Source organism: Sturnus vulgaris, chromosome 7 (assembly GCF_052056855.1).
Source record: "Sturnus vulgaris isolate bStuVul1 chromosome 7, bStuVul1.hap1, whole genome shotgun sequence".
NCBI lineage: Eukaryota > Metazoa > Chordata > Aves > Passeriformes > Sturnidae > Sturnus > Sturnus vulgaris.
Genome location: NC_142249.1, coordinates 18,180,607 through 18,208,417, shown reverse-complemented (window position 1 = coordinate 18,208,417; position 27,811 = coordinate 18,180,607). Strand labels below are relative to the sequence as shown.

At 37.1% G+C, this 27,811-nt stretch overlaps 1 protein-coding gene across 8 annotated transcripts in view; it reads right to left on the bottom strand.

Annotated features, from left to right (window-relative positions):
* The window catches only part of ZNF385B (zinc finger protein 385B), a 153,820-nt gene that overhangs the window by 100,110 nt on the left and 25,899 nt on the right, over positions 1-27,811 (bottom strand). For 2 of the 8 annotated variants that reach the window (XM_088167945.1, XM_088167949.1), the window contains exon 2: positions 24,209-24,511. In XM_088167945.1, coding sequence (XP_088024071.1) covers positions 24,209-24,509 — 301 coding nt within the window. In that variant the 5' untranslated portion in view covers positions 24,510-24,511. Of the gene's footprint in view, positions 1-16,537; positions 17,029-17,460; positions 17,620-24,208; positions 24,512-27,811 lie in introns of those variants that run through there. The other 6 variants (XM_014880272.2, XM_088167951.1, XM_088167947.1 and 3 more) reach the window with 5 other exon arrangements.

The following is a 27,811-nucleotide window of genomic DNA, read 5'->3' as shown; positions in this document are numbered from 1 at the left end:
CCACTTCTGTATTCAAATAACATTATTATGTGATATCAGGGTTTGGAAAGGTGAACATGAAATAATTTAATGTCTTCAGATGAAATGAGAGGAAACAAAAAAAGACCCCCCTACAATTTTTCAGGTTCTCTCATACAATATTGTAAAAAAAATGCTTTTGTGTTATAACTAACTGTGATAGCACTTAACATCAGATATTCTGTGCTCTTCTTCCTCAGAGAAAGCACTTTTTGTAGCAGAATAGACAGTAATACTCACCTGGGAATGGCCTTATTACCATTTTGCATAGGACTTGTGTCTTATCATAATAACATATATTCCTTAGTTTTAGAAACAGAAGTTCAAAACCCAAATCCTTTACTCATCTTGTAGTTCTCATTTTTGTGTTGTCCATCCAGAAGAAATTTAGTTCACCAAAATAAAGCTATTATCACTTTTCAGTATATTACATTACTCTGACATGTTCTTTCATCTTCCCTGCCCTACTTCATGTGAATTTTATTATTACAATATTGCCTACTATTTTACTTAAATCATCTCCTCTCTATTATATGTTAACATAAACAACATCACATCATTTCCTCTCTCTTACATGTTAGGATAAAAAGATAGACCATAATAAAGTCTCAGCCAAGAGGTGTATCTATACCTGCTTTAAGCTCTTTTCTGTGCCGTGGAGAGTTAGCAGCACTGGCACTTATAGGAGAAATAAAAAGGCATTATAAAAAATTTGTACTAAATGCTACTGGCTCAGGAAATGAGAGACCAGCTCATTAATACAAGAATCTACCCTGAAACATAGACATAGCTTCCTGCTCAGATGTCTTCAAATAATAAATCAAGTGGATATTGCTAAGACTATTTCAAAGATCTCAGCAACATAGAAGAGGTCAAGGGTTTACTTGTCAATATTGTTAAAACAGAGCTTTAATGCTGGTCACAATAGATGGAATTTTTATATAGAAGCCTCTACATATTGTCATTAATCTTACTTGACCTGAAACAAAATAACCTGTAAAAATGTAAGCCCTATTTCCCCCTTTATACCTTCTCTAAATTTGTTGTGTTATTTTTATTTTTGTTCTTTGCCTGGGCAAAGCAGAGGTCATACTTAAGCACGCTTAACCACTTTGCTGAAGAGAATACTAATGTGCAAATTACCAAGAGCAGATTTATTTACATAATTTAAATCCATATCAAATAAAGTTAATTCCCCAAGCTTATTTTACTTTTTGTATCTATTTTATATAATGATATATCATTATGTATTTTCTTAGGGCTTTTTTTCTCAACTTTTTAGTAAGAACAAAACACTATATGCTTAAACAAAATTTTACCTAATCTTAATTGACTTGAGGATCTTTCCATCAGGAAAGGAAAGAATAAAAAAAAAGAGGTAAATGCTAATTACAGCTCTGATCCTCTTTGTTAGAAGTTTGGGAATCAGAGCTGCTTTTGCTTAATAAAGTAGCTGCAGAATAAAAATCCTGCTCATCTAATATCAAAACTTTCAAAGGGGTGAGGGTAAAATATTTAAGAAAGTTTTCCCATAATAGCCACTGGCAAAAATCTTAATTATGCTGAAACTGTGAGATCTATTTTCTCTTATTTTTTCTATCATGAATCTTCATTCTTAAACAGACACGGTCGTTTGAAAAATTCCAATTACATTATCCCTTAGTGCCTCTTGATCTTGTGCAGACTGCTCTCATAGTTAACATTTACAAGAGAGCAACAGCCTCTTCATCTATAAAACATCCAAGTTTTAACAACATTATGTATGAAGGTGAAGTTCACTAAGCCACGTGGGAGCTGAAAATCAGGATGTATCTTAGCAGTAGCTACATGAAATTCTGAATACTTGCTTTTATGTCTGGATTTACAGAAGCTGTGACAATTTAAAAATCAGTTAATGATCTGGCACAAAAGATCATTCTATGAAATGATTCTGCAGCCCTACTACCCCAAAAGAATGGCTTTCTCTCCAGGTACAAGTACCCACAGATAGGCAAAAATGTATTCTAGCTAACAAGCCACACCAGGAATGCCACAGTGAGAAATAGCCTGGCTTTTACATCAGCAAGACCAGACTCATTTTTCCTCATTCTCGTCAAACTCCAGCTTCTTTAAAAACGTCAGCCAAGTGTGATAATGCCTATTGTAATTCCAGATGACTTCCAAGTCATAAGATTTGAGAAATAAATAATTTAATGCAGATGAACTACATTTCAGTCTTGTCTAGATTATACAGTTACTATGTTTTCATTGATTCTGCACCCACGCAAATTAAAATACATATTGAAGGTTAAGAGAGTGAACAAAATCTTAAGAGTTTATTTTTCAACTCTACGCTATTTTCCTTTCTCCTTGACTGAAGACAAACAGAACTGTCCCACAAACTCATCAGTTGAGTTTAGAAACCATTAACTCAACCTACAAGGTCATCAAGATAAGAACAAAATCAATAGGATTGTCCTTCAGAGCTCTTTTCAGATATGGCTAATAAGTCTCTACAGCACAGTCTTACATACTGGCTCAGTTTTAGTCAAATATTTACCCTGGTTGCAGTGCAACTTCTGGTTTGCTTTACAAGATGTCAGTGTTCTGGTTTTGACTATAGCACCACTCTGTGCATCTGGTGGGACCACACTGCTGTAAGGCCATGCTCAGTATACATAACACCCCAATCAAGCCTGGGTAATGCACAGCTTACTGAAGAGAATGGGAAAGTAATGCTCAAATAATGGAAGACGGCATCTGGATATTATAATTATGACCAACCATCTAAGCCAGAATGAAAATCTACACTAGGGTTAATGTTAACTCGTTAAACAGAAGTGTAGAAATTAACTCTCTTGGCCTGCAGCCAATGATGACCCCTCTATTGCACAGTCTGAAGGAAGGCCTGCAGGCTGAACACACCAAAACTTGCTGCACAGATGAGTGGTGGGAGAACTCTCATCACTAGACAATGACAAGCCCTAACATAGCTCATGTTATGATGATGAAGTTTTAAGGCTCCACCCCCTTGTCAATCCTTCCACCACTAAAAGTGAGCATCAACTGATTTTCTCACAAGCAGATCACACCTTCCCTTTCCCTGGCATGGGAAATTTCTGTCTGATGGCCACCCCATCATAAACCTTTTAATGCTGAAAATATAAACAAGCTCTGCAAACAGGAGCAGCTTCCCTTTAATAAAAGTCAGAATGGTGGTACTGCCTATAAAGGGACTAAGTACCAGCAGTGCCAGCACAGTGTGCCTGCTTATCATGTGCACACCCTGAAACAGCTACTGCTGAGCTAAGCTTAATGACACACCAGAGAAGACATTTGAGAAATAGACAGCAACACCTGCCATGGATGCAAATTGGCCTACCTAGCTTCTATTTTCAACAATTTGGTTCTTAACTGCTATGTTTGGAAAAGATAGAAGAAAAAAAAACCCAGTTTGTGTTTGGGAACCATGAAGAACGTTAAAATACCTATTCAAAACAAGTGATCCAGACAAAAATTCAACTCACAAGAGTGGATATACAGGTTTCCTTTGGCAGCATGGGAAAACCAGGGTTATCATGTAGGCACAGGTCATTTCACCTGTGCAGAGAAGCTTTGCAATCTGTTGCACTTGAATAGATGCAGAACCACCTTTATCTAACACACTAAACAAGGAAGGCTATCACTGCTTCACAAATGCAGCTAAGGACCATCCCAGTCATCTTTCAGCACAAAAAGGCACACAAAAAGGGTCAGCAATATCCAGTACCCCAGCTGAAGCCATCTTGTTCACAAGTACTGTCTGGAGGGAGTTTTTCTGGCAGCATGAGTCTGAAACTCCTCCAAGATGCTGACAACAATAGCCAAGTCAGCTGGCAAAAGTGGAAGTAACTTTAAGGCTTGCCAAGGGCCATAAAGGTCATTAATGAGGGTGAAAAAACCAAACATCCAAAGCCCCACCACAATGCCATAAGCATGAGACACAGACATGCTCAAATTTTTTACACCTAAAGCCCCCCACCACACTAAAATACATCCTATACCTTTATGGTTTTTACTTCTTAAAACCTTCCTTGCAATTTCCTCCTGCACACAGCAGACAAAAACTGCAAGTAAAAAATTCTCAAAATATCTCCAAGCAATTCTAAGGGCATTTGCTATGATGATAGTAAGGAGCAAAGAATTTCATAAATAAAATATTTTATGTGCACTTGTTTAGCGTACATATACGACTGAAAAGTAGTTATCAAATAATTTTTCTTGGTTGGAAAATTATAGTTTTATTTACAGCTACAACATACAATTGGCAAGCAAAACTGCTAAAGCATTGTTATTTACAGGTATCAAAAGTTTGGGCCTTTGACTTTCAAAACACTTCCAGATGTTTCTCCAAAAAGTAGGGTTTTTTAGTGGTTTATGTTAATTTTACAAAAAATGTCATTTTAAACAGCTGAGAGTAAAATGCCACATTATTTTATGAAAGACTTCCAGGTATTGCAATGACTTCAACTAGCCTGTCTCTTCCACTCCTGCTAGACTGTGTCATCCTGAATTTTGCATATGCCAAAGCAAAATTCCAAACTTCCTCTGCTTGGACATAACAGGATATAAACTGAAATAAGAACAAAATAATTTATGCTGATTTTATGAATATACACAACTCCAATTGTAACTCTTTGAAATAATTTATCACTCCTGAGATGTCTAGTGTATAACTTCTCTGCCCACCTCAGTTTTGTACTCTGGAATTATTTTTAGTTATTTTTTTAATGCTACAAGTCTATATACTATGTCAAAGCACATATATCCCTGTAAAAATGATAAAATTAAAGACTGCTGATTAAACCCGTTAGACAAAAGTCTAATAACCAAATAGTTTCTCACAAAAAAATCAAATCATGCTTGGAACAACATTTTTAATGTAGCAAATAACAGATAAGAAACTACTTCATTCTTAAAAGCCCAGTTATGAAGAAACAGGCTTTGAATCAGTTCCATATGCCCATAAAAATGCATGCAGGACTTGATTACTTTTACATTTCTTTTCTGTAATGCTTTATTCTACTTATATTGAATACCTCCTTGGGATATGTTCTTTAAGCCACTTATTTTGTTGAGTAACATTCATGTACTTTAAATGTTTTTACTCTCAGACATTGCTTAGGATTTACTTCCCTTTTCTGTTTTTTTCATTACTGAAGTATTTTAAAGCATTGCAGAAGTTTCCTGAGATACAATCTTTAGGTCCTCCTATAAAAATAGCAGGGCCTTTTCTTATCCTTTTCTATACTACCTCAGTCTCTCAACATTTGGAACAACTGTGTTCTTCCTAGAATTGCTGAGATTTTATTTGCTTTTGGTTTATGAAATTTATTAGGTGTGAAATATTTTATTGCCTTATTTACCGGCTTCAGTGTCCTATTCTGGGAAAGCAGGCAGATCAGCTACAGGCACCCCTAAAGACAACAATATTAATGACTCCAGCTGATGTTCCTACTTCTCCAGCCAATGGAAATGTGAGAACTGTTCCTGCAAGCAGCATGCTTCCTGAAGCACTGCCCCAGCATACTCCAAGTGTTCACTGCCTGGAGTGAAGCCAGACATATATCCTGGCCTGTTGCACAGAACGGCAGAAGACACATTTTGATCATCACTTACCAAAGAAAAAAAGTCATTTATATTTTTCATAAGCAGGAATACTCAACATAAAACCTAAATTTCCCTCACCCAGAACTACTAAATTGGTCATTCAATTATCAAAACAAGAACTGAAAAGGAAATTTAGGAAACAAATATTTACAACCAAGAAATTCAATTTCCCTCTTGCACACAGAAAAATAGGTTCAAAACCTGAAGAAAAGTATTGTGCTACTACCTCCTGCCAATCCCTGTGCCATTCCAGCGTGCCACAGAGCCCTATTAGCAGTCACTCCAACACCTTTGACAGTCTATCACAGATATTTGCATTTCATTTATCTATGGTATATTGACCAAATAAATATGTAACACCATCCCAACATGTCCTGAGCAAAACACAGCTTAACAGCATAAGACAGATGAAAAGAAGGAACAGGCACTGTATAAGGACACTGCTTATGATTATTAAAAATCTGTGTTAAAATCTCCAAATTTAACTAAATAATATTTTTGTTGAAGTATAATGGAAGTTTAAGATTCAGTGATCATAGTTTGGACTCTCTGCATTTAACATTAAGGACCTGCCTGGAAATCTGTGAGTTTGCAACATGCACCACAACTTGAGATGGGAAGAGATCAGAGAGCTCCTAGCTCTCTATCTCCTCCTTCATAGCTGTTAGACTGCACACTCATTTTCTGAGGGTGGCTCCTTGACTCATTCTTCCTTTTCAAAAGCAAATGCCCTCATGGCTGAGCTTTTCTTGCAAGGCACGGAAAGAAAACAGCAACTTGTGTAAGGAAAACCACCAAATTTTATAGCTGTCTCGTTAATATATCAGCTACATCATGGTTAGTCCAACTGAAAAAATTACAACCCTGCCTAAGTCAAAGACTGTCCTACAGGACAACTAAATTTAATATGCAGCAAAACTGATTAATGTTCAGGAAGCTCCTCTTCTTGTTTTGTTCATATATTAGACATTTTTCTAGTGTGATATAATCAAGTGTTGCCAAACAAGCATTCACTTTCATGGGAAACTCAAGAAAATAATTTGAGTTTTGTACAGCAATTTTTCCTAGATCACTCTATTCTTATAGCTATTGTTATTGTCTTATTGCCTTATATTTCAAAGGAGGATTTTAAAATGTTGGGAATAAGTCTTTTCCATAATTCTTTACAAGCCTAGCACAATAGAACTGTAGCTCTTAAGACATATATGTAATACAAATAATTATTTGTTTCATTATGGCAGCATGAAAAAAAACAAGCTCCAAGCAAAATACCTCTCATTTGTAAAGATGATCATGACTAATCCTATGCCAAGATAAGACCAAAGATGTTTTTTTTAAAAAACAACAACTAGAAAAAATTACTGCACAATCTAAAATCTTGTTTAAATTTTCTTTTTGCTACAAGGCTATATTGAACAATTAAATGATTTTTTTCTGTCATGAAATCAAGACTTAAAGTACCTATGAATTTGAGATTCCCTTACTGGACATGAATTTTAGGCAGGCAGTTTTCATTATAATTCAGCATATCAATTCTTTTTTTTTTGCAAGGCATGTTATTAAACCTTCATGCTCCACATCCCCTCCAATTCTTATTAGCATTTTCATACCCTATGGTGAGGCTGACAAAAAGCAGTGTAGATTTGACAACCATAAGCACAGGAATCTAGCAAGAAATTACTATGCAAATGTGTCTGGGAGAAGATAACATTAATAAATATTTGCTGATGGGCCTTTTGCTCCAGTAGGTGGCACATTTATAATGAAAATTTAACAGTAGTTTAAGCCAAAAATCAGAAGCCTCAGATGTACAGGCCACTGAGAGATGACGAAAGAGGAAGAACACTTCCACGTGTTGTCATTTTAGAGGAACCAATCCAAGCTCATCAAGTTTGTGTAAAGTCGGAAGGAAAAAAAAAAATCTTTTCTTCTTTCTCTAAATGCTTTATTCACAAAAAAAAAAAAAAAAAACCCCAAAACCAAAAAAACCCCATATTTTTTCTCAGCTGTTACTAGCAACCTCAATTAAAAAGGTCCATTAAAAAATAATAGTTGTTTACAAAAGAAAAAAAAAAATCAAACCTTTGAAGTTAGACTTTAGTTAATTTTGCAGCTAAAGGAATGTAAACTACAGGAAAGCGCACCACATTTTTACTTCACTGTAGAGAAAAATCAGTTACAAACCCTGATACTAAAAGAAAAATCTAAGAGAAGGGGAGAAAATATTACCATGTGATTACATAAAATTTGAACTAAAAGAGTGTAAGATCATGTTTCAGAAAAAATAAGTAACTAATCCGAGGTAACTCCATGACTTCAGAAGGAGAAAGTAGAAAGAAAGGTTACAAAGCAGGAGAAAAAGCAGACAGTTCAGGAGTGACCAACTTTCCAGATATTCAGTGCTGTGCAAAAGAGGATTCTACTTAAGTTTTAGTTTGAGCATTTTCACTTTAGTTACTGCTACAAAATAATGTTCTTCTTTAATTCAAGCCATGTTATTTCTGGATTTATTCACGGACAGTGCTCTCAAAATCTTGAATACAGGTACACATACCCTGATCCAGAAGTGAGAAGAGCTTAGAGAAAGGTCAAGTTTCAAACAAACTGCAGAAATAAATTCCAAGCAATACTTAAATTCATAGAGCCTTTTCATTCCCACTTCTGAGGGAGAAAGTTAAGTATCAAAAAAAATTTTAAAAAGTCATATTCTGGCAGCACACTTTCTGGAATCAGAAATACTGAACACCAGCTTGCAAAGTATTAGAAAGATTAATATTAGCATTATAGTCACAGGCTTAGGAGCAAGCCTGTTAAATGTACATCTTGTCAAGACATTTCTGTGCAACCCAACTGTAAGCATTTAACCTTAAGTAAAAGGGTAAAACAGGAAGGAATTGGTTGTCCAAACAAATTAGTATGCTTATGCTATGCTTCCCACTCTTCCCACAAAGTACAGAAAGAAGTCTTTGTGGATAGATGGATGTAGCTGCTGGGGACATGCTCCAAAGGAGGTAAAGACATTCCAAGGATAATAGTCTGAATATAACTCTGGATGATATTGTCACTAAACAATACAATGAAGTGAGAAAAAGACAACAGCTAATGAGCATGACTGTCAGTACCAATGTACGCAAAAAAGATAAAAACTCAACAAAATTATTTACATGGTTGGATTACAGATATTCTTGTCCCAAACCCTAGGTAAAACTGTGAGGAAACATCTGTCAGGTAAATCATATGCAATGAATTTATAAGCTGATTAGATACTCTATTTTCCACTTTCTGTCCTCACTGAAGGTATGTTTTAGAAAGCTTTGGAAACTACTACCAAGAAAATTAGGCAACATGATAAGCACACATCACGTACAGGAAATCAGATAAAGCTATGCCAGTACAAACCCTACACCAATATTAAGCTAAAATATTATGCATTTTTTCTTTTTAAATTGGTAAAATAAATTTGAGTGACAAAGTTCACTGCACATCCCAGATGGTACCAAGCAGTGGACACAGAGTTGCTACATAGCTGCCTTTCAGTGTTTAAAATACAGTAATAGAAACAGTCCAACCTCTACAAAGGAGCAAAAAAAGCAGTCCATACTATAAGCAAGGAATTTGACCTGGAAAATTACTCTCCTTTCACTCTCTTTTCACAGAGAAAAGCTTGATCTTGCCAGTTGAAAATAACTAGAGGAGAGGAAAAGACAGCATAAGTCCAGAAAATCTTGAGAAGTATCAGTATCATGCTTCTTACTTGATTCAAAGAAAGAGAGCTTTATGAACTCACTCCTGGTTGAAAGAGTATTTGTTCCAGTTACAAGTATGTCATGCAGACTTTAAACACCAAGACCCAACAGACAACGACTGTGGAGGCAAAGTTGTCTTTCTGATTCATCGGCAAGTCACTGAGGCCACTGATGTAAAATCATGTTATTAAAAAAGTAATACATAACCTTTTCAAATGTTACACAATCTCTGCTTGTAATTGCATCCTTAATACAAACAGTCCCAGGCTTGAAATCAAGATTCCTTGCCATTTTACAAGGAGAATGAATCTAATCATGGAGGTTCTGTAATAGTAGAGAAGAAAAGGGACCTCCTAGCACATAATTAGAAAATTCAAATTAGCAGTAAGATGCAGTTCTTAACTGCAAAGGTAAAGGTTTCTTTAAACAACTCAACAGCGTAACAACTAAATTCATCACATCCTGAAGGCCTTAAATTGAACTTGAATGTGTCTCTAAATAATGTCTTCTAGTTCAATTGCAGATTTATTGGACTTAACAGCAAACAATGGCATATTTGGGAAAGCAATTTCTTCTCCTGAAGGAATTAATGCTTTGAGATTACTTTGTCCAGTACTGTAGAATAGATAAGACTTGGTGATTCCTTCAGTCCTCAGAGTCTATGAGCCCCAGTGGATGCACTGATTCTGACTTTGTTTATACCAGAACTGTCACCATAGACCATACATAGCTTCAAATGTGCTGACTTCCAAATTTCTTGGTAAGAAGTTAACTTTGATTAGTGTAACAATAATAATTTTCCCATTATTTTCAGTTAATTGGTAGATGTCCCTTCAGACCTCGCTTTGCACTGGGACCTGATTGCTCCACACCACAGCAGTACCATCATATTCCACTAGCATTCAGCAACAACATCAAAGGGAAAAGAAGAAAAGGGAAAAAAGTTTCTAAGTGATTATGGTTCCTCAAAGGCTCCTCTTCTGTGTGTCTGCACTGTTACTGGCTGTTGTTCTACCAACTATGCAATTCCTGATACCTTGAATTTGCATAACAATTTCTCCTGACCCAAGAACTCTATTAAAAGTGAGCAGTAAACAACATGTTCATGCAATAGATGGCCCAGAAAATAATATACTGAGTAAAGGGATTTCAATTTCTGGCCAGGTATCACAGTAGCACAGCAGTTTCTTGCCATTTATCATCACTCAGCTGCCCACTAAAAGCTGCTATTTTCACACATTTTAGGATGTGTAATTTCTAGCTACATGTATTTGACCACTCAAGACAGAATGAAATTTGCCACTTTCCACCCAGACTCCATGCATGCTCCCTGAGATTGAATGAGGTGCCCATGTATTTCTCAGCTCCTAGTGTCCTTCCAGCAGTCTGTTTTTGCCACAGAGGGGTCGCTGTAGAACAGGCGAGGCAGATGCTCTTCGAGAGGAGCCGGAGCAGCTCCCCTGTGCACAGCACACAGCGCCTCTGAGAATTGATCACCACGGGCACGGGATGGATGAGACTCCGAGAGCAGAACAGACTGCTCATCTGCAACCAGCAGAAACAACACAGCCCTGCTCTCCACTCTGCAGATATTCAATTTATGAATGACAATTCCTCAGATTAGGAGTCTTATCTTCGTTATTTAAAGCAGTTAAAACAGCTTTGATGCATTGCATCAACCTTGCAAGGGGATGACTTGAAGCAGTCAGGGTAGTGTGCTATCTATCAAAGCAACACCAAGCTTCCAAATGAGGAAAGCAGTATAAAGCATAAATACCTTAAAAATACAGATAGCTTTATCTGCCCTATTCATCCACTGATTTCAAGTCTGGATAATCGTAACAAGTATTTCTGAAGCAAAACTGTAAAAATACAAAAAACAACTGAATTCAGTCTAAGGCAAAATATGTGCCTGGCATTCCATCACCTACCAAGAATTTAAGCAAAAAACAAGCACATTAAACATAGATACCATGCAATAACTAATAGCCAGAGGCCAAGTCTAATATACACTTAACAGAACAATATAAACTCAAATATTTTTTCTGCAAAGGTCATCTGAAAATCTCTGGAACAAAGTTGACTTGTTTGTTTCGAGGAAGATTGAAAGCAAAAAAGACAATTTTGCCTTGAAGGAGTAATACTCATTAGATAGGGAGAATTATTAAAATGAGTAAATGATTGCAACTGATAAAATAAAAGGATAACAATATTTTTACTTGTTTCTGCTACATTTGTCCTTGTTTCTGTCAATAGCTATCAAGTACAAATATGGAACTACACCACTTTCTATTCTTTATAACCACGTTTAAATACCCAAAACCTGGGGATGTTTTCATAAATATTTACTCCCCAGTCAATACACCTCTGGTGTTCCACCTTTGGCTTTTCTCAAAGTCTCAGCCTTAACTCAGCAGCCTGTGACTGAAAAGCTTAAATCCTATTTTCAGAAGTAACCTGAATACACAGGAGCTAAGTACTGTTTATGTTTCCTTAAAAAGAGCTTGCTACAATGATTACTTAATAGATCGATTTTTACTGTTCAGAACCTTACTAGAGATGCATTAAGCTCAAACAGTACCACTAACAAAGCTGGCCACAAGACATGAATTGCAATTCCTGACAATAATCTTCAGTCCTTTCCATCTAGTCTGTTTTTTCCTGATGAAGTGATTTCTGTGTCTCTTTATCCAGATGTGCCACTCTAAAGCCTATGAATCTTCCTCACCTCTTTATTTTCTCCATGTTCCACTTAAGTTTGATTGCCTGATAAAGCAAGCGCCTCAACTTCTGCTCATATTTAAATACTCAGTCACAAAACATTTCAGGATGTCATCACTGCAAACACTCAAGGCTGAGCCAGAGGAGATGCACATGTGTGAAAATTCTGAATCCATCTTGAGCAGAAAAACAGACAATTTTAAGAACTTACTATGTGGATTTCTTACCTCACCTTCATCTCGCCACTATGAAATATCCTGATGAAAATGGAGACCCCCAGGTGGAAGTTACAAACCCAGGCACTGTGTTTCAATTTCTGCCATCACAGAATGCTAGAAGCAAGCATCCATCTGAACACAGATCTCCTACACCATCCCAAGCAACCCATATATTAACAAGTGATATTACCAAAGGCATCATAACACAAATTCTTGCCCAGTCTGACAGTTTCACAAGTTGCTTAAAGGGAAAATTTTGTCCACTGAGCCTTCATATTCATATCCTTTCCCTCAAGTAGCTCCTGTAACACACTGTACGAAATTTCTTCCTCAGTCCTAAAGGAAGCTGTATTCCTTTATTCACAGAGTATTAAAAAGACTTCCTCATCCCATCCCAAGATCTGCACCGCTCAGTCAGAGACACAAACACTTCAGTATAGGTCTTGAACCTACCCAAGGCTAAGGAACTTAGCCTTTCGTCTGCCCTGACTGCTGGTATCAATACAAAAGCACTCTCCTTACACCTCTGGAGATCAAAACACAGCCAGCTTTCCTCACTTCCAACTAAAAAATAATTTTAGAAAACATCTTTACAGGAACAAAAAAGCATAAGTGAAAGAGGGAAGTTACTTAGTTGATTTTCCCTTCAGAGTCATGTTATGAGCAAGGTTCAAAATCCAACAGAACAGAAAGCATATTAAAAAAAAGAAAAAAAAAAACAAAATAAAGCAATTTCTTGGCTGAACATTCTGGGTGAGACCTCCAGACATTTCTGGCTCTTTAACTTACAGACAGGAAAAAACATATAAACTTGAGCTTCAGTAGTAAAGCTTCAACAGGGATGCAACAGTGAACTACAGTTCTCAGTGCACTCAGTTCCTCTGGCAGGATTCATCAGTGACCTGCACTAAAAAAAAAAATCAAATTTCAAAATTTCCACCAAGAGCTTATCTAGACTTGGATCCCAGAGTCAAGTGACTAACATGGAATTGCTCACAACATACCACTTCCCCAATAATTTCTTTTCCTTTTAGCTTAGTGTCCTCTTCTTCAGAATCTCCTTGTAAAGTAATCTTGGCAGTAGAGAAGCTGTTACCCCCTGAGCACTCCCAAAGTGCAAAAGATCACCATACTTTAACACTGATGTCTGCCAAAGGAGAAGAAATTAAAATTACAGTGCCATGTGATAACTGACAATCTGATACAGAAATGGCTAGAGAATGGATACAGAAGCAATAGAGCTCCACAGCAGGAAGTGAAGTAGTTTTGTCCAGCACAACAAACACACCAAATCTTGCCTCTCACTTGAACTACCAATATGAAATGGCAGAAGGGGAAACATCCAGCAATAAAGACACTTGGACGAAGATGCAAGATCTTTAAGGGTAAAAGGACCTTGCAAAAACCATCTTGGAACAAAGAACCAATCAGATTGAAGTTTGGCAAGTTTATATTCTTAATGATACAAAGAATTACCAAAAAAAAAAAAAGGACAAAGAAAGGCGTTCTAGCTCAAGCACTTAGAGAAATAAAACAAATTTTATATGCCATGGTAGCAACATGTCACACATTGTTTTCCAAACGTTCATCATATTTTCTGCCTGGTAGCCTTTAAACACACACTGATAGCAAGCAAATTTATTCACAGGTCTTAAAAATGACAACAGTATATATTTAAGCTGCCAGTATGCATCTCTTGCATGACTTCAGAAGCATCCAAACGCGGTTTTGAAGGAGCTTTGTTGAAGTGGGACTGCTGTGCTTTCCAAGTGCCTGTGACAAAGGGCAGTTGTCTCCATAGCTTCTATTCCTTCTCCTCCATGAGGATGGAATAATAAAAAACAGGTGCACCAGGCTACATTTACTTCTTAACTAAACTTCTGGGAAGTATGAATTCCAGCTTTTTCTTATCCCAGGAAGGTGTAACAGTAGGTGGAACAGGATCTCTCCTCAGCACTTAACAGAAGAAACATTATAAGCTCTAGAGCCAACCACATCTTGCACAAAAAAAAAGCAGCATCAAATTTTGCTCCTTGCAGACAGAACTGAGCAAAGAGGCAAATATTTTATCAATAAAAAGGCTTATTTCTGGATCAAATCAGAATTCTGAAGACCTAGATTAAAAGCAATGCAATTTTAAATTGCCTATATACAAGAGAGAATAATGTAGGCTAGAGAGAATAACCCAAGTACACAACGTCAACCACCTTAACCTTTCATCAAGCATAGCTCCTAGTGAGGGAGGGGTCATAAATCTGGCATAGTTAGAAAAACAACAAAAATCTGCTGAGAACGAGACACGGGTTAAAAATAAGTTGGTTCATCAATTTATGAATTATATGCTTTAAAAAAGGTTTTAATAGCAATTTATTTTTACTTCTATAGATTTCCTGAAGAAAGGGAAAAGCTTGTAACATATTCTAAAGCTGCTATCTAAAAATCATCCTGAATGTTTAGGGTGCTTCATATACATTTTTCAAGTGCATCTTAACCTTAATCATTAAATAAGCACATAGGGAAAATTAGCATTGAGAGACACCAATTTTACATGTCATGTGAAAATAAAAGCTAACAAAAAATTTATGAAGCTTAAAAAGGTAACAATTAATTTATTTTTTTATGTCATGAATGACAAATATTTTATGAAATACTACAACAAAATAATTTCAAAATTATATCAGAAATGTCAGGAGTTCGGTCATTTGGGAGAACTTGCTTTTATTTGCATCTCCCTAGGATCCCCACCACTAACTGCATTTTTGTTGGGATGTGTTGTTTTGGATTTTGTTTGTCTTTATCTCCAAAGAACACCTTAGCAGAAGCTATCAGCTTTGACAGAACACCAAAATTCTGGCACTGAACCATAAATTGACCATTACCATAAAAAGAACTGCTAAATGAGAAACTATGTGCTCAGTATAAAACTAATTTCATGCTTTCAAAAGCACACAGTGGCTTCTAGCAAGATAGTGGCCCTGGGACTTGCAAAGACAGATTGGCTAATACAAATGGTGTGTGCTCCTGATGCAGTCTGCTTAGCCAAGCTTTACATGTACTGGCAGTAAATGGAAATTCTCGAATCTTCTGTCAAACAAATACACACTTATCTATAACTTTGGAGCTGAAAGCTATAAAACAGCTGCCTCATAAATATATTTAGCAGGAAAAAGCATGAGCTGTCCTAGTTCCTCAGAAGGAAAAAAAAAACAAAAAAACACAGCAGTCTTTACATAGTAAGCACAGACATTTCTATAGCAAGCAAAAAAAAAAATTTTCAATATATTTCCTTTTTTTATTAAAAAAAATATTATCAGCATACACTACTATAATCATAGGAGGTCTCACCTCACCAACTCAATATTCACGTAACAGCAGTGCTTAATAAGTAACTCAGCTGAACTAATTTTTTTTTGTTCTGCTATAGGTGAAATTCTCAATAAAATCCCCTTCTTTTAAACACACAAGTACAAAGTCTGTTTAGTTTATGATAATACTTTCAAGCTTAAAGATTTACTACTAGAACTTCACAGGCTACCTTTAGCACACTATCTGTTCCCTTAAATAAAACTTGGTGCACTAAATCTCAAATTTAACTGGTTAGGGAGAAGTGACAGTAATTTTATACCCTTCTCAAAGAAAGCTGTCAGTGCAAATGAATTACTGGAAGCTGTCCTAGGCATGACAGATCATAACTTTTAATATTAACAATGACAGACATATCTAATATGTCAAATCCAGTGCACAATTTATTTCATTCTTTACTTTTCTAGTTTATCTGGAGAATCCGACAGCTCTTGTGTTTCACACATCATTGTAAGTATACTTTGAGATTTAACAAGCCAGAAAGCAAGCTCTGATAAGAGGTATTTATTCACGCTGCTAATAAGTTTCTTTCTACAACAATAACACAGCATCTCTGACATTCAAAAAACATTTAAAATGCATAGGAAATCACCTACTGGAAAGATGCCCTCTGCAAACAGCAAGCAAGGAAAGGGAGCTTGCCATATATTTAGTTACTTTTAATACTGAAATGAGAAGGAAAAGGTGCATTATATGCCTTGTCATTTTTATTATCCTTTCCACAGGAATAACTAAAACAGAAATGCACTGCACATAGAAATAATGCCAAACATGTAAGCATCCACTCTTAATGTCATAGCACAAAGCAATTCAGTGAAGTTTAATGATAAAAAACAGACTCACCTCTACTGGGAAGCCCACTCCACATTATGGCAATACTATTTAAGCAGGTTAAACAGCAACCAAGTTACATAAACAAAACTTCCAGTATGTGACCAATATGATCTACGGTGCTACAGTGTTGGCTCCAGCCCTGATCATCTGTGTGGCAGTTCACTGCTATACCAGAGCAGCCTCCAACCTTCCCAGATGCTGGCTTATTGCACTGCTCATTGAAAATCCTTCACACGCTGGCAACATTTTAGGGAAGGACAAGCACACTCTGAGTCATTTGTAAAGAAAGCAAAGCAATTTCAGTTCTGTATCTTCATGCGTACCGAAACACAGAGCACTGTCAAAGTAGAAGTCTGCCTGAATTTATGCTGAGAATCAGGCAACCCAAGCCTTCATTATCAATGCATGGAATCAGCTACAGAGATCAAATTCAAACAAACCATAAAAAAATAAAAGGATATGATTATGAAAGGCTCTACAGCTTCAGCTCCAAATCACACAGAATGAGGAATCATCTATCTAGACTGTGTAAATGTTAAAAATAGCTCTGTCTTTTCTACAACGAACACGAGACAGAGGAGAATCAGCAGCCTGTATTGTGATGAGGTTCATTATGGGGGGGGGGAATACAGCAATAAAAATTAATGATTCCTTACAGATTTTCTAAATAAGATTAATTCAAAATTATGCAAATGAAGTAAGCATTTTTAACCATGTAACAGACAAAGTCTATTACATATTAAAAACCAGAATATCTATTAAAAATAATAATAAATATTTGGGTGAAAAGATTTAGAATACTGACCCAACAAAGACCTGTACAGTTTAGCAGATTAACGATTTGTACCAAAATAAAATTATCACTAAAAGCATGACATTACATGACCAATGCCTTCATTCTTCCAAAACAACAGTAATTTTAAATTACTTACTATGAAAAATCTCCATGGTTTATTAAATTCATGCTATTCCTACTCCCACACGGACTCCTCACAATGTACATCTTTTTATCTTTTCGGGTTCTTCACAGGTTTTCTTTCCCCAGAAAGGTAAGAGAGCGTGTGTGGCTGTGCATACTCACACCCAGAGATACACAGCATAAGAGAGATGTAATCAAAACCAGGCTTTCAAGAAATGGAAAGACACAGGAGTTTTTTATTATATTACCTGTACAGTTATCCAAAGATACTGCTGGATCATGAGACAACTACAAGAGAAATTTTGACAGGAACTGATCCCAGATGAGAAAAATTACTAAACAGAGAAGATATCAGTTTTCCTTTTACAAGGTAAAAATAATAAACACTTCGTTATTTTGTTTCTTACAGTAGTTTTAATACAGAACTCATGACTAGAAATGCACATGGATAAAAATGTCTGAATTTACAGCTAAACTGTGGATCACATCTTTCAGTGAGACAGTAAGAAAATTCTTGCAGCTATATCAACTTAACTGATTCAAGAAGCTCCAGGCCATGCCCAAAGTGGTTAAATGACAGGGGACCTGCTCCCAACTGAAGCAGAAGTTGTGTCAACACCACTCCTGCAGCCATTCTCAGCTTGAACCCATGGCTGGGGAGCAGCTGTATTTTTGGTCCTAGACTCCAGAACATCTGATTTTCTGATGTCTTAAATGCTGCTTTTTTTACCACAGCATAACTGCCCTTGAAGAGAGGTTAAACTGTCCAGGAAGGCATTTTGCTACGGGAACATATTTATGAAAAGCAGTGGCAAAGGGTCCCAAATGTACTGTCCAATTTTATTTCGGAATTTTCAATCTTTATCCTTCCACATTCCACCCAAAGGACCACTCCTTTTAAACCATTTTTTTTCCATAATAGGTACATACTTTGTTTGTTTGCTTAATGTCATTCATGTGTTCCCACCTCCAAAAGAATGAAATGGAGTCTAGAAATGAATAATTTGTCTCAGAACACTTACCAACTTCAAAGAGTTATGGTTTTCAATTTGCCATTAGGCAATTAGAGAATTTTGAATGTTTTGATGCAACTTATTACTTTAAAACAACTAACCTCAATAAAATAATGATTTTGGCATGTTCTTCCTGAAGACTACCAGTGAGTGTGCGTATCATCTACTTAATATTTCTTTTTAATTCTACCAGGGCTTTCACAGTGCAGCTACTCAAAGAACAGAATATTATGGATACAGTGTGGAGTCATTGGCAAAGAAGAAACCAACTTTAATGTCAGTTCTGGACTGTGATATTAACTCTCATCATCAGTATTTTGTGAGGAGTACCAAGTGCTCAAAAGGAATACAATAAATCTGCCTAATTTCAGAGCAGCTAGTCATAGTCCTGATGGATCCCTTCAAATTCAGCATATCCTATGTTTCTATGACGACTTCTGTGAAAGAAAAACAGAAATTGCTTATAATAAATACATTTCATACTATAAGAAAAATGTTATGTACCATTACCTATCTCTTATGTAAATGGTGGAAGAGACTCAAGCAATGCAAGGAATGTGGTACCATCTACCAAATGCAATCTTGTTCAAGAGACCACTGAATAAGAAAAAAGCAATCCTGTAGCAAGAAGTGAAATACTAAGAGTTTCTCAACAGCTCACTAAGCTAAGTTCCATTATGGGCACGTAACTCTGTTTGTTATTATTTCTATCATACTGGACATAGTTTTACTTTTTAGCAAGAGTCTAATATTTTACAAATAGAAAAATGGATTTTACCTATAGTAGGACAGCAAAGCATGGAGCAAACTCTCTCTCATGGGGAGACAGAGAGGGAAGCCCTAAGGAGTTGCTCTGCTTTGTGCCCCCACCCCACACACAGTTAAGGAAACTGCTTTCTAAAAGGTCAGGCTGTAGGCAGAACAAATGCTGACCTTCTACTAGTCTAAAAAAGGTATTGGCCCAACACAAAAAAAGAGTAAGCTCACAGTGCTCTCTACAGACTCATGCATTAATTCTACAGCTATGCATGCACACATTTAATAAGACTCAGTTCACAAACTTTTTCAAGATACTTTTGGTTGCTACTTTGCATTCCTCTGAGTAATTGCTAGAATAATTCATAAAGATCTTCTCCAATAAAAATCGGATTATCCTTGTCTTTTTTTACATTAATGAAAGACAAACACTGAGAAGGAATTGAGGACCTAGATCAAGAGGCTTAAAGTAAGCAAAAATTTTATTCTCCATTACATTGGCACAAAGCAGTCATAGACGGCAACTAAGCTACCTGTCAGAAAGCCAGATAAGGCTTGGCCCAGATAAGGATTAAAACCTACTTACAAAAACCTGTGTTTAGGTTAAGATTCTTCTGACAAAAACCAGGGAACAACTCCACTGAAATGAGAGCAGTGCACTGCACATTCATTCTGTTGTAAACAACCATCATTTAATCCTGCACTGATCTGGTCATCTGGCAAGGTAATTTCGTTCATAGTGTCATTAAAGAAAAAAAGTCTTGCTCTCATGCATGAGGCCAAAATTGGAAACGTAGATTTAAGACTATCTGGAATATTTTCAGTATAATTTCTCAATGACTATCAGTAGTCTGTTTAATTTTTTGGCCGAAGATACTATTCACATTTTCTATCTCTATTTTTTTTAAAACTAATATGCAAGTTAGCTATACTGTCCATGGATCCTATCAAGAAAAATCTGAGCTCTTTAATTGTAAGCCCTCCTGCCTCCCTTAACTTGATAGGTTGCCTACACTTACAAATTTATATGGCATTGCACAGAGACAAAACAGCTCTAATCTCTGGAAGAAGCCCTGCCTTGGCCATACTCCCTGTTCTTCCCCCATATCCAAAACTGCTGTTTAACCTCTCCCTTCCACTACCAGGCACCTGATTTAAGTCACAAACATAACACAAGTCCACTAATTTATTCATTTAGCTGTATTAACAAATCCCTGGCTGTCATTGCTGTGAACCAGATCACAAAACTGTGTGTCTGTAACACCTCAAGAAATCAACCTGTGACTATTTCCTCATTGCAGTGTAAACACGGTAACTTGTAGCACTGTTCCTTACAAAGGGTCATGGTATAGTGTCCTGCAGCATTTCCAAAACTGTCCCGCAATGTCAGACATGCCAGGAGCAAAAAGGCAGAGGTGCTGCTAGAAAGAACTACATCCTGACATGCCGAGAGATCACACGGGCATGCATGAGTGTCACCTGGGCCCTAAAGCACATCTTTAGAGCACCCTACGACCCAGGGAAAAGGGATTCTCCTTTGCCCACTTTTAAATTTGGACACTTTCTGTAACAACAATGAAACTTCCCTACACGTTTCTAGAGATCTGTGAAACCTGGACTTCGACAGGCACTTCTAAAACTACATCAACTGCTCCCATGTTGTCATGGGGGCAAAGGACAGAGAACCAGGGGACACACCAGAAGATACCACCCCATGGACGAAACATTGAGAATTCGCGAGGCAAAAGCTGTGTCAGCCCCGGGGAAGGAGTGGTAGGAGCACAGGGGAGCCATGCAGGGACCGGCAGCCGGTACCGGCAGCAGCCCGCAGCTCTGGGGCCTAGGCCGGGGCGCGGAGCCCGCGGCGCCGGCACGGCCCGGCCTGCAGCGCCACCGCGTGGGGGCCGCGGCCATCGAGCCACGGGAGCTGCTGGGACGGGCGGCAGCGCAGGGGCAGCGAGCGGAGCTCAGTCAGCACCGAGCCAGGCTCCTGCCCCACGCTCACCGCCGGCCCTGTGCTCAGCCCGTGCTTTCAGCGGGGACACGTGCATTTCAGGGACCCCCAGAACGGCTGGATCTGCTCCGCGCTGCTGCAAGGCCCGCTCACTGAAAAGCTTTAAACTGCTCACTCCAAAATGTATCTACCCAAGGCTGCAGGGAACCTCCCTTTCTTATCCTTTTTCCTCATAGGGAATGCATGAAATAGTTTTCAACTTAAGCTGCGAAGGCAAACACAGCCTGTCTGTCCAGGCCAGGTGTGCCTGCACAAGGGCAGAGCTGGAACTGCAGCCGGAGACACGGCTGGGAATAAACGAGCACTAACATAAACAATGGTGAAGGCTCCAACACCACGTGCAATGTATTTTCCAAGCAGAATACTCTTTTTGTCCGGTTTTCAACACCGATGTAAAGAAACGGAGGAGTTCAACGAGTGGATCAATCACCGACGTTGCCTAATATAATCCACTAATTTATTGATTGCGGCAATATAAAGAAAAGCAGCTCTTAAATCTTTATTTTATATGAAATCTCACTTGCTAGGAACTAATTCAAATTGCAGTTAGAGGTACAATAGCAAAAGAGCTTGTATATGTATATCAATAACTGGCAAGGCAAGATACACTAGAAATAAAGTACATTTTTTAGAAAAATATGTTGCTAAATATATTTTAAATCCTATGACAATTTCACCCTTACTCTAAATATAAATAAGTAACTTTTAACTAATCTCTAAAATTATATTTAGACTTGAAATATTTAAAAGCCCTTCATCTACACTATTAAAGGTATTCTTGTCAGGTATCAAATCTTAATAAGCACTCCAGTAGTAGTACAACGAGGACCATTACCAGCAAGTTAAGAGCTTATACTTGTAAAACATAGTGGAAGTCAAAAATTAAAAGGACATTTTCCAACAATTGAAGGCCATCTGTCACACGGAATGAATATGAAAATATGTCTCATCTCTTTATAAGAAAGTCCACCAAGCGTCTGGGAGAACTGGAGTCAGTGATCCATCAATTCTGTCACACAGAATCAAGACCGTTCTGGCAGGTCTGCAATCCTGGTTTCTGGAGTGTCAAGGAAATTTTACAGTCACTTCATTTTCCAGTGGGAATATTACTGACTTCACATTTATCTTTTGAACACAGAGGAAACTCCACCCTGACACTGGCAGGAACTTTTGCAGGAAGTTTCCTAAGGTGTGCTGAACTGTTCACTAGGTGCTTTGTTAAAAGGGTGCAGCTATAACAGTGAAGTATGAGGGGGACTATTTGCTTCCTTTGCATGTGGAATGAAGTCTATTCACTGGTGAGGTGAGATTAATATAATTGCTCTCTTACCATATGCACAATTAGTTCTGTTTACAATGTTAGCTGGAGAAATGGGAAAGGAAGACTTCCATTACAAGAGGTAATAACACTCCAGAGGACATGGATTAAAACTGAGCCTAGATAATGACAATTTATAAGGAAATTAGTTTCTAGTTATTTTTGGAATACGTTCTTTGAGAGCTACTTCTCAGTAAATCTTGTTCTCCCTCTGGTTCTCCAACAGTATATTAAATTGTTTATATAATCACCGTAATAATAAATTGTCTATTGTAAGGCATTTCTTTCTTTTAAAAGCTATGAACACAATATCCCTCAGCTATGAAAAAAGAACACTTCTTTCAACATGCACTGGATAGACCAGCATAACTAGTACACAACTAGGATATTGTCTAATATAGAGATCAATGAACAAAGTACAAAGAAACATTAATTTTTACTCCCAACCTGTGCAGTAACCCCAAAGCATGTGCTCCAGAAAACATAATTGTATTCTGAGCATCAGAGCATTCTTTGAGTCATGGTGCCAGAGCATCAGCTGTGATCCCCAGATATGACAGCAAAGGCATCAGATGAAGGAGTTCAGATAACAAAATCAACTAAATTGAAAATGTTCTTATGTTTTCATTGTAGATCCACACACAGAGGAATCTTAATTGTAATGTCTCACACATATTCGGTTATTTTAAGAATGCACACAATTAAGTAATCTAGATGTTATTTCATAGGAATTTAATCTTTTGAATCACGGGCCTTGCACAAGTGATACTCTCACACTACTTAGTTCTAAATCAAACAGAACAGTACCACAGACTTCAAAACAAGTAAACATCAGTTAACAAGAAACAAATTCATAAAAAGGAAGAAGCTAAACCCCTCAATGCAGCTTGACTGTTTCTATACAAAACAAAATAAAAGAAACCAAAGCCAGTGTTTTAGTGTAGCAAATGAAAAAAAAATTACAATTAAGAAAACTTCTTGTATGAAGTTTCAAGATCTGTAAGATTTTTCTCAAGTAACTATGAACCGAGTCTAACACTGAAATAAACTTCCCCCCCAAAAAAAGAAAAGCATATTATGTGCTTTGTCTCTTTACATTATGCATGCTAAATGCATTTTTCCCGACTTTTGTTTTTTCTAGTAAGTAAAAAGTCTTATTTTGAAATACTTCTTAATTAGAAGTCTCTTCCAACCGAAACAAATTCTATGAATGAGAGTAGTTAAAACCCACAGGGATGAAAGCAGAAAGAATGAAAGGGATGTAAATTCCAGCTCTCCTCCTCCATCATTCCACTACTAGATTTCATTTAAAAGTTGTTCCTGTACACGTAGCATCCCTCCTACACTTTCTTTTGTGAACAAAAGCAGATGACAAAACATATAAATATTTGGATCCACAAGAGTTACTTTGAAATAGATCATATCTCAAGATCCAACACATAATGGAATATTGCCTGGAATAATGGAATATTGCCACAATACCGCTTGGCTTCACAGGAAAATAAATACACCTGTAATTCTTAACACGGCAAAATATTATCAACTACTAGTATTAATCTATATTAAGTTTAATGGTTATGTTGGGTGGAGGAGAAGGTAGAGCTTAAAAGCTTCCTCAGAATTCTTGACCAAAATCCAACATCTCAGACTAATTATGTACCTGTGCTTGTACTTGCAAGCAAAGTGCCAGGAGCTGTACTTGTAGGGAGTTTTCCATTATTCAGCTGCTTCACTCTTTTCAAGTGAGATTTCCCGTTGTAATGGACTTGAGCTTGCGCTGCAGAGTTCAGCTGTATATTGCACACTTCACAGAAAGAAAACAGTATCTTCTTTTTTTCTTTGCTTAATTGATAATCCTGTCTGTCATTCCTCAGTCCTTTTTCTTCAAAGACCCGGAGAACAGCTGGTTGATTCATAATCCCATCTTCAATGATGTGGTCAGGACTTAATGGACGCTTCATACCTACAAAGAAAAGAGACAAAATTGTTACTAGATAGCAACGAATCCTTACTATTAAAATTCCATTTTCTTATTTTAAAATGCTATCATGTATGACCCAACAACCAGATCTAACAAATAAGGTTCTAAACTGCAGAGGCATTGCTTAATATAGAAATAAATGAATTTGTGACACACCAGAGAGTTCAGAAATAATAAGTTGGTAATATATCACAGTCTGCGCACAGCAACTTGCAACAACTCATTATTTTGTTCTGCAAGCTCTCTATTTTAAAGTAGATTTATTATTGCATCTGTAGCAGAGGTTAAGATTATTTTCAAATACATTTCTTCTGCCTTACTAAACACTGGTTCCAGAGCTTTTTATTTTCCAATGACCATAGCAGTGCCCACTGCTTCAAATACAATTGTTCAACAAAAAGGATGCCAACAAGAAATGTTATGGAAATACTGGAAGACAGTAGACTGTTCAAATGAGACTAATGAAGCCTTTACATTTTTATATGCATCCAAATCTTCAGCTTCATACAAAGGTTGTATGTTATCTGTATTAGTCCATCAATACCTTCACAACTCAAACTATTGTACAGAGGAAAGGCAGCTAGACGTTAGTCTTGTGGAAACTACACTAAATCATGGTAAATTATAGTCCCTAAACAACAAGCCAAGAGCCTGAAATACTAATTTGCCCTACAGAATAAAAACCTTGTCATCAAGCTGCACAAAGAACAGTGTTATACATATAGGGAGAAAGTCTGTATTTCATTTAAGGTATGGTGCTAAACAAGCAGAGGAAAAATGGGGGGTCTAGGGCAACTCATAAATAAAATAATTCTGTTTTCTTAGCTACACAACTTGATGTTTATTCTTTTCCCCCACCATCCAAGTACTCTGGATGGCCAAAAGCTGGTTCACAGAGCTGTGCACAAAAGCAGCTCTTTCCAGGCAAGAGTGCACCTATGTTCAGGTTTCAAAAGCAAAAGACTTCAAACCCAAGGTCCCTTTTCCAGCTTGGGAACCAGAGCAGCAGAGAACTTTGTGTATACCTACCATTCTGTTAGGCAGGAGCACTGAGAGACACAGACATTGAAACTCAAAGTGGCAGCGATCCTCCCCAGAAGAGTGCAGCATTCACAAGTAACACTAGAGTACTCCTCTCATAATCTAATTAACTTTATTACCAAGAGAAAGTCTGTTCTGTTCTCTGGCACAGGGGTGTACACAGAAAAAACTTCAGAAATAGTTAGTCATTTATATGGTAGAATAGAGTATTTCATCACATTTCTAACTCTAACCCATGCTTAACATTTTAGTATTCATACAGATTATTTCTCAAGTACAATTCACTGATCAAGTATTCTAAATAGACTTCATGTCTTTGTTTCTTACAGGTGACAGTTGTGTCGTCAAACAAATAATATTAACAATACATTAAGGTATAAATCGTATGAAATAAAAATAAAACTAATTATTAAAGATAATTGTAGTGTACAGGGACCTAATTAATTTAAAAACAAAATACTGGTGATCCTGAAAACCTAGGCTAGAGACTGTCACACTAAATCATTTAAGTGTAAATATCATATTTCAAGGCCAGCAACCAAGATCGTCGACTCATCTGAGCTAAGATAACATTTTCATTGAAAATTTAATCTGCTTAGAGCTTCAGTATGTTATTTTTCAATGTACTTTAAACCATAAATATCCTGCCCAGTCCCTCTGTTTTCTGTAAATATTTAATTCAACATTACTTGTTTTCTGAAGAAAAAGGTTCTGAAACAAAAATTCTTTTACAAGTTGTACATACAAATCATTATAGAATAATAAGATATGTTACAATTTAAAAATCTTGGCCTGTCAGAAATCTTGTATGTTTGGTTGCAGACAGAAAATAATCCAAAATATAATTCAGCACTTATTTCAATCATCTGTAAGATCTTAGTGAAGGTCAGTTGGTTTGGATACCTTTAAAACTGGCAGAGGCAAACATCTGCATTAGGAAGCTGAGTGGACCAGAAGGAAGACTGATGGAGCTGCCTGTAAGAGCACCACAGCCTTCCTGAGGAGGGTTATTTTGGAAAGCACCAGCCTGGTGCTGCATTAGCACGTTAGCACTGCAGCACAAGATACAGGCACTCCTGGACTGCATGTTTCTGCTTACTTTCCTCCAAAGGAACAAAACCTTGCTGAAGTCTGAGACTGTCAGTTGTGGGCCAAAGCAGGGTAAATGGGGAAAATCAGAACATTTGCCTCAAAAGTGCAGTCCTGACATCACCAAAAGTGTTTGTAAATACGGATGCACCCAGAAAGAACAATTGAGCACAGTAAGGAGTGCCTGCACCCTTAGGCATCCCAGCTGCCAGCCTAGAAAGAAAATTAACCTTCAAACAAATAAAAAGAAATCATTGCCAAGGTACACTTCTGTTTTAACAAAAAAGTAAGTTCAGTTTTACTACAAAGTTTTGCATACACAGGACAAATGAGTCCTTGAAACAATCTCTTGCTACTAATTTAAGAATTAAAAAAAACAAGCTGAAATTTTAAAACGACCATCGTTGCCTTAAGCTCTGCATCTAAATTAAAGGTGGCCTGATTATAAGCAGCAATGACCTCCCAACAACTGATGGGAGCAGCAGATGCAAATCAGCTCTGAGAAAATGCCTAGACTGAGCATAGGAGGGCTTGCAGCAGCATACTCTGGAGAGAACCTGTATATGCAGCCAGAGACAGAACCATGCCAAGCCTCTAAAGTCTGCCTGTTCCTTACAGAAATCCCAGCCCTCATCCTCCTGGGATTTGAAGATCTGAACATTTGGTAAAGCAAATCACTTCTGTTTGAAAAGCTTTGTTTAGTCTCTTCTAGAGTTTTTAAAAAGAGAATGTTGGTGGCAAACATGCACTGAGATTTTAAGGTATGGCCATTTTTCACACAGTAATACAGATTTTACCATAAATGAGCACATCTTGTGGTGTATGTATTCGTCCAAAAACTAAAAAGGTTATTACATGCAAGGAACGTTTCCGTTGTTTTCAAAATTTCATCTCCTTCCTTTCTTCCTTATATTTCAGGTTGGAAGAAAACACCTTTGAAATGTCCTGGTTCTAGAACATACAGCACAAGTACAATTCTTCATTGAGTCAGTGTTAAGAATCCCACCATGAATTATCTTGTACAAGTTAACCTTTCTTTAGAAAGCTATCTGAATGCTTTAGACTTTTATGAAAGAAACATGTACATACAGATTAAATTGTAATAGAAAAAAACGAACAACCAGACAAAAAAACCCCTCAAACTGCTTCCTT